Source organism: Carlito syrichta, unplaced genomic scaffold (assembly GCF_000164805.1).
Source record: "Carlito syrichta isolate Samal-C Ts95f unplaced genomic scaffold, Tarsius_syrichta-2.0.1 Scaffold316169, whole genome shotgun sequence".
Lineage (NCBI taxonomy): Eukaryota > Metazoa > Chordata > Mammalia > Primates > Tarsiidae > Carlito > Carlito syrichta.
Window position 1 is genome coordinate 429,018 of NW_007260265.1, and position 6,931 is coordinate 435,948.

General features: G+C 64.5%; 2 protein-coding genes across 2 annotated transcripts in view; one reads left to right on the plus strand and one right to left on the minus strand.

Moving 5' to 3' along the window:
• Positions 1 to 2,172, plus strand: part of LOC103276388 (1-acyl-sn-glycerol-3-phosphate acyltransferase beta-like) — a 14,629-nt gene extending 12,457 nt beyond the window's left edge. The window contains exons 7-8 of the mRNA XM_008073796.2: positions 377 to 449; positions 1,398 to 2,172. Of these exons, the coding sequence (XP_008071987.2) occupies positions 377 to 449; positions 1,398 to 1,573 (249 nt within the window). The 3' untranslated portion in view covers positions 1,574 to 2,172. The remainder of the gene's footprint in view (positions 1 to 376; positions 450 to 1,397) is intronic.
• A 440-nt stretch (positions 2,173 to 2,612) lies between these two features.
• Positions 2,613 to 6,795, minus strand: EGFL7 (EGF like domain multiple 7). Its single transcript, XM_008073791.2, has 8 exons — positions 6,676 to 6,795; positions 6,401 to 6,517; positions 5,270 to 5,385; positions 4,979 to 5,074; positions 4,637 to 4,801; positions 3,942 to 4,006; positions 3,169 to 3,331; positions 2,613 to 2,997 (listed from the first exon to the last, which is right to left on the minus strand). Exons 1-8 carry the CDS (start codon positions 6,753 to 6,755, stop codon positions 2,975 to 2,977), a joined length of 825 nt encoding a protein of 274 aa, XP_008071982.1. The 5' UTR covers positions 6,756 to 6,795; the 3' UTR covers positions 2,613 to 2,974.
• Between the last annotated feature and the right edge of the window lie 136 nt (positions 6,796 to 6,931).

Below are 6,931 nucleotides of genomic sequence, written 5' to 3' on the forward strand. Positions count from 1 at the left end.
AGAGATGGGGAAGAAGATGAGGAGGGAGGGAAGACCTCAGTGACCACCCCAGCTAAGCTGGACAGCGCCCTGCCCCCCGGTGAATGTCCCAGTAGAGGGGACAGATGTGAATCAGGCAAACACGTGTGCTAGCTCAGGAAGGCTTCCTGGAGGAGATGAGTGAAGCTTGGCAGGGTGAGTTTCTGGAACATGGGGCCACCCCGCCCACGGCAGGTGTCCCGGGGGTCAGGTGTGGAAGGCCTTGAGGCAGGACAGTCACAAAGACTCTTGGGGCCAGGGAGTGGGAGGACGGTGACGCAGGGTAGGGCTGGTTCTTGAGGACTGGGTTCCCCAGCCTGCCGGGGCTGCCTCAGTCTGCCTGTGTCCCCGCCCGCAGGTGCCCATCATTCCTGTGGTGTACTCCTCCTTCTCCTCTTTCTACGACAGCAAGACTAAGCTCTTCACCTCAGGTACGCTCACCCCCCTGCACTCGGGGCCGCTGCGGTCTGACCCTTCAGGGACCCCAGCCCCCCTCAGGGACCTCCAGCCTCTCCCAGAACAGCCCCACTTCCAGTAGTTGCTCTGGGCTGGGCCTCTGCCCCACACTGCCCGCCGGGAATGAGCAAGTTGGCTAGTGTGGCTTCACTGCACTCTTTCCCCCATGGCCCTGTGAGGGGCGTGGCCCATTTTTCAGATGAGGAATCTGAGGTTCTGAAAGTGGGCTGGCACTCGAGTTCACACAGGTGGGCCTGGACTGTGCACACAGCTTGGGGGGCTGGAGGAACCTCTCCCTGTGCTGGGGGCGGGCTCTGAGCCCATGTGTCCAAGTCTGACTGCCCACGCAGGTCACACTGCACTGTCTCTCTATCTAGGGCCTCTGCCCCTTCCATCCAGACACCAGGTCCCAGGCAGGATGTCCTGACCCCGCACAGGGGCCCAGGTGGGGTCAAAGGTTAAAGGGCAATGAGAGGAGAGAGGCCTCGTACACCATGGAGGGTAGAATCAGGCAGAAGAACCCGGAGCTGATCAGAAATGACCAAGGGAACTTTCTGGGCATAGAGACTTGTCGAAACCCCCTGGGCATATGCTTAGAAGCTGTGTGTCTTACTGTGCCAATGTTACCATTATTAAAAACAAGCCCCCACAATGGGCCAGGTGTGATGGTTCAAGCCTGTAATCTCAGTACTTTGGGAGGCAGAGGTGGGAAGATCATCTGAGGCCAGGAGTTTTGAGACCAGCCTGGGCAATATAGCAAGACCCTCTCTCTCCAAAAAAACCAAAAATAAACCCCTGAGGCCAGGGAGCCCGGGGGAAGAGCCCGGCCTCCAAGGCTTCTCAGGGGAGAGGCTTTGGGTGGTTTTGGCGAGGAGGGGCCGGGACCCCCAGCCTGCTGCTGATGCCCGCTACTCCCACCGCAGGAACGATCAGGGTGCAGGTGCTGGACGCCATCCCCACCAGCGGCCTCACCGAGGCCGACATCCCCAAGCTCGTGGACACCTGCCACCAGGCCATGAGGAACACCTTTCTCCACATTTCCAAGATGTCCCAGGAGAATGGGGCCACCGCAGGACCTGGTGTACAGCCAGCCCAGTAGCCCAGGCCACAGGCTGGGGCAGGACCCAGGGGAGGGCAGGCGGGAGGCAGGCAGCTCAAGATGGACAGAGGGTCTCCCTTGCCCAGGCTGCCAAATATCACTGTGTCCGGCCTCCCCAGCTGCCCAGGTCTCATTCTGGCCCTGGAAGCAGGAAGCCCCTTGTCACTGGCTTCCGATCCAAGACCATCGCGTCCCCATCAGGAGTCAGCCAGACCCTCCCAGGCTTGTGGGCAAGGACGTGCCCCTCTGTAGGATCTGGGAGGGTGGAAGAGGAGGCTGGAGGCTGGCCCATGGGTGGCCAGAGCTGCCAGCCCTTGGGGTGGCCCAGGGGCAGCTAGACGGCTGTAACTGAAGCCTCCACCCGCCTGCCCACCTGCCCTGTTCTCTGGTGCCTTTAGTCTGGCTGCCCAGGGCCCTCCAGGTCAGGCCTGCATCAGGCCTTCAGGGAAAGCAGGTGCCAGGAGGACCCAGACGCCCAGTCTGACACCACCCAGGCCCAGGGAGCTCGGACGCGGGGGCTGCCTGGCCGGTCGGCCAGGAAACTGCAGAGTCAGTGCTGCGCTTGGTTGTAACTTTTTATAAATGGACTCTTGGAAGTATCTGGCAAGCTGTGGTCACTCCTGGGCAGGCAGGGGCTGCTTCAGGCCCCGCCCTCCCTTTGGGCGTCCCCCGTCCCTGCCAGTGTTCCCGTCCAGCAGATGGGCCCACAGTCATCCACTGCCACCTTTGTCAGTGGGTATGTGGGCGTCCCCATAATTGAGGGGCATCCATGCCCAGGACACAGGGGATGGAGGTCTGTCTGCTCTTGGACCTCTGATGGGAGTGGGGCCAGCACAGCATCAGGACAAAACTGTCCCCATGGGGCCTCACAGAAGCCACCTGTCCAGCCCCTCTTGGAGATGAGGGACCCACCCCCTTCCTGCCTGCCTGTGCCAGCCTGCACCGGCAATGAGGCTGGGTGGGGCAGCCGTAAGCGTACCACCCGTATGCCGAGCACAGCGGGGCTTCTCTTCCCAGGGACCGCCCATGCATCCACTGATGGGGTGGCTCAAGTCTCGTCTTTATTGTGACATCAGGGGACAGGCCCTGCCCCCGCCCCCGCCCGCGCCAGGCTGCCCTCCCAGAACTACCACCCCAGGCTCTGGGCAGAGGGCTCGTACCATCCCTCAGCTGCAAGCCCGCCGGGCCCTGGAAGGCCCTCGGGGTTGCTGGAGGTGGATTCACACAGAAGACCCCCGGCCCATGCCCCAGCTCTCCCTCACCCTCTGCTCACAGTCACCGTCAGGGTTGGCGTCTGGGTGCCTAGCACCTTGGGGAGGAACACAGGGTGGGGGCACAGCAGGGAGGGAAGGGGAGTGGCTCGGTCCAGCCTGGGTTGAGACGGGGCTGGGGCCTGGCTGGTCACGTCTCCTTCTTGCAGGAACCTACGGTGGGATGAGGCGGCTGGGGTCAGAGGTCACTGCTCCCCACAGTCCTCCAGCCCAGCCTGGTCCGCCCCCTCGCTTTGGCCGACCAGCCTCACTCTGCCCCCTAGCCTGGGCAGCCCCGCTGGGTCTCAGGCCCCCGGGGAGCCCCTGGTTGGGGACGGCACTCACAGGACCCCAGCTGCTCTTCCAGGAAGGAGATCTGCTCACTCAGGCTGTCGATGCGGCCCAGCTGCTGGAAGCAGTGCAGCAGAAGGCTGCCGGGGTCGGGGAGCCCATGTTCCAGGGCCTGTGAAGCCAGGCTGTGCAGTGGAGCCAGCACCAGCTGCAGCTTCTGTGGGTTGGGAGGGCCGTGTGACCTGGGCCAGCCCCGCCTTCTGGTCCCCAAGAATTTACTGGTAAGGACTCTACACCTCGAGCCAGCCTTAGCGGCAGGGCTCAGGACGTCCACCAGGGGGTGCTGTCGCACCAGAAGGGCCTAGAGTCTGCGGAGGCGCCCGGGGACATCAGACTGGGGGGGGTGCTGGCCAGGCGCTCTCAGCCTCAGGGTCCCCAGCAGAGGAGCCAGGAGGGGCAGGCTGGAGCCTCTGAGGGGTCACCGGGATGATGGCCAGTGGAAGACTGGCGAGCCCCTTGCGTGGGCTCCGGTCAGGCTGAGGCTCTGTGTGTGGCTTGGGAGGAGGCCAAGCGTGACGAATTCTGTCCTGGGATGTCCCAGTCAATGTCCAGCTGCCCCGCCTGGCATGAAGTCCCCTGAGCCATCGGCAGCAAGGAAGCCTCCCTGGGGCCAGGGTCTTCACAGACCACCCCCATCAGGCCCCCCACAGCCATCCAGTGCGTCAGAACCACGTGCCAGGAGGCCACAGGAGGCTGCGGGCCTCACCCCAGGCCGGGGCCTCCACTGTGACCCAGCAGCCGGCTGCCAGCCCCAGCCCAGGCCTCACCTCCTCCAGCAAGTCCACCCTGGTCTGTAGCCTCTGAACTTCCTCCTTTACAGCCATGTCTGCACCTAGGGACAGAGCCAGATGCTGAGTCAGGGAGGGCCGGCCTCCACCCCACACCCCGAGGCTGGCCTCTGATCCCAGGGGGACAGCCGGAGAGGCTCAGGCTCAGGCCTCCACAGGCCCCGCTGTCCACCAGGAGCTGGCTGGAGGTCTCGGGCCTGCCCTGCTCTCACTGGCCTGGCCGGGCCGAGGGTGTCCCGACAGGGGGTGTCCGGGCTGAGGTCATACGGAGCTCTCGATGCCGGGCTGCTGACGGCGCATTATTACTCACGGTACGAGTTTGAAGTGTCACAGCGCGTACCAAAAGTAATAATGTCCCGTCACCAGCGGAGGCACGCCGTCTTCCAGGAGGCCCAGGCAGGGATGCAGATACGGCTGAGATGACGCCCCAGGGCAGTCCTCTGCCCTGTCCACACCTCCCCCCCATACCCTCAGAAACCCACCCAGCCCTCCTTCTCCTCCTTGAGAAAGAGCCCTGCCCACCTTCTGCCCGGAGCAGAGCCACCCACCAGCCCGGGATACCTGGGCACCACTGCTGCCCCCACTGTGCCCAACACGAAGCCACGGGGTGGCGCCACCACCTGCCTGTCGCCGCCCCCACCCCCCGCCAGGCATCGGGGCGGGGAAGAGTTTACCTGTCGTGGGGCTCGGGGTCACCCCGGGGGTCCCTCCCTCAGGCAGGCAGAGGGTACCGTCTGCAGATGGGCTGTGCCCCTCCCAGCACTGGCACCAGTAACTGCCCGGGGTGTTGACGCAGCGCTGGGGACAGCCACCCCTTCCGGCACTGCACTCATCCACGTCTGCGGGAAGTGGATGGGCATCAGGTGGGCGTGCCTGCAGGAAGGGGGTCCCCCGCTGAGCCCCCCCAAGACACTCCCGTTAATGGCCCATCAGCTCTGGCCAGTGGCAACCCCAGGACACGCAGGGAGGTGCCCAGAGGACCCTCCCATGCCCCCGGGAGGCGGAGCCAGCCTCACCTGACTGGCAGGTGTCCCCGTGCCATCCGACAGGGCAGTGGCAGTGGCCAGGCTGGACACAACGCCCTCCATTCCGGCATGGTGGCTGGCACACTGCTGTGGGGGGGAGGGACCGGTCACCAACTAGGGGGTAGGGCGTGCCCTGGGAGGCAGTCGCCAGGGAAGGGGTGCTCTAGCAAGGAAAGTTTGGCCCAGAGTTGGAGGGAGGGAAGGAACCAGAGCAGGGTGGGAGGTCCAGGGAGTGGCTGCCTGTGTACTCGGGGCAGAGCAGTCCGGGGCCACCACCCTCACCTGCTCTGCACGCCCCGGTGAACCTGCCGGTCCTCTTCCAGCCGGGGCAGCAGGCGTAGCGTGGCCTGGAGGGAGCCAGCCCTGGGCTGCGGCGGTAGGCGGTCTTATAGATGGTCCTGTGGGGCGGGCACAGCAGCTCAGACAGGCACCCCACCCTTCCCACCAACCGCCTGCAGCCGCCTCTCAAGAATGGAGGAGGTCACCCCGGTGTGGCCCCAGAGCTCCCCTCCCCAGGAGATGGCACCGTGGGGTCACTACACAAGCCGCTTCCCCACCTGGGCATTCAATCTTCTGCCCGGGTATTCAGGTGATGAGAGGATCCTGAGGGGCTGCGGGAGGTCCAGCTGCGCCCAGCAGAGAGCAGAGGTAGCGCCCTGGCCTATATACCCCTCCATTACAGCCTCTATTACGGGGCATGTAGGCCCAGAGCAAGGGGCTTGCCTGGGCCATCCCTGGCCTGGGCTCTGGGCACCTGGATGCTCAGAAGTTGACTGGGTGTGGTGGTTTATGCTAATCATCCCAGCACTTAGGGAGCCCAAGGCAGGAGGATGGCCTGAGTCCGGGAGTTCCAGATCAGCCTGGGCAACATAGCGAGACCTTATCTCTACAAAAAAATCAAAAAATTAGCCAGGAGTGGTGGCGCATGCCTGTAGTCCCAGCTACTATGGCAGCTAAGGCAGAAGGAAGCAGGGACGCACACCCCTCCGGCAGGCAGCACAGGACACCTCAGGGTCTCCGGCTAGGCCCATTGGGGGCCAACAGAGGGAGGGAGTGTCCCCTGGGGCCCCAGGACAGGACTGGAGAATCAGGCATGGCTCCCAGTGGATGGGAACTTGCAGCCAGTTTTGCTGGGGCAGGGAAGGGTGCAGGCAGGATGGGCAACCCTCCACGCCAGGGGTGCCTTTCAAACACATCGGGGCAGGAATGAAGACACGTACTGGACGTGACAAGGTGATGTCCTTGCACTCAGGCCACCCTGGGGACGTCCGTCTCAGGGAGTCCTCTTAGCACTCTGGCCTCGATTTCCCATCTTGGGCCCCAGGGCTCATCACATCCAGGCAGGCTGGCGTGTGGCAGATGGGGGCGTCTTGGATGGGGCTGGGTGGGCCTGGCACGGGCAGGTGCACTCACCGGTAGGTGCTGCAGGCCCGGTGCCCGTCGCAGGTGGTGAGGAAGGGCTGGTACACGGGCTGCACGAAGGACTCAGAGACAGGGCCCCTGGGAGTCTCAACAGCACATACCCTGCGGCTGGGGAGTGGCTGGGGGTCAGCCAGGGAATCTCAGAACCAGGACCCTCCCAGCCCCGGGGAACCCACAGGGACTCTCCCACATACTGGGGGCTGCCTCGGTGAGGGGCTGAGGACCCCCGCCCCCCCCAGCACCCTGAGGCCTGAGCCCCGGCTCACCCAGGCCGGTAGACATGCTCCATGCCGCCCACTGCCAACACCAGCAACCACGCTACAAGCAGCTCCCGGGAGCCCCACATGACCCGTGTCTCCGGGTGGGACAGCCTTCTCCCCTGGGTGGCCTGGGCAAAAGTGTGACCCTGTAAGTCCTCCGCAGGTGCCCCCAGCCTGGGCCTCTGCTGGAGTCGGCTCAGTTCCTCAATGCCTGCCTGGCTCGACCACTCTGCCAGGGCCAGAGGGTGCCAGCCGTCTCCTC

Coding starts and splice junctions, on each gene's coding strand:
- EGFL7 (XM_008073791.2), bottom strand. CDS start 6,755: ATGTGGGGCTCCCGGGAGCTGCTTGTAGCGTGGTTGCTGGTGTTGGCA. Junction 5,386..6,400: donor CGGGCCTGCAGCACCTACCG/GTGAGTGCACCT, acceptor CCCGCCCCACAG/GACCATCTATAAGACCGCCT. Junction 4,802..4,978: donor CGGGGACACCTGCCAGTCAG/GTGAGGCTGGCT, acceptor CACTTCCCGCAG/ACGTGGATGAGTGCAGTGCC.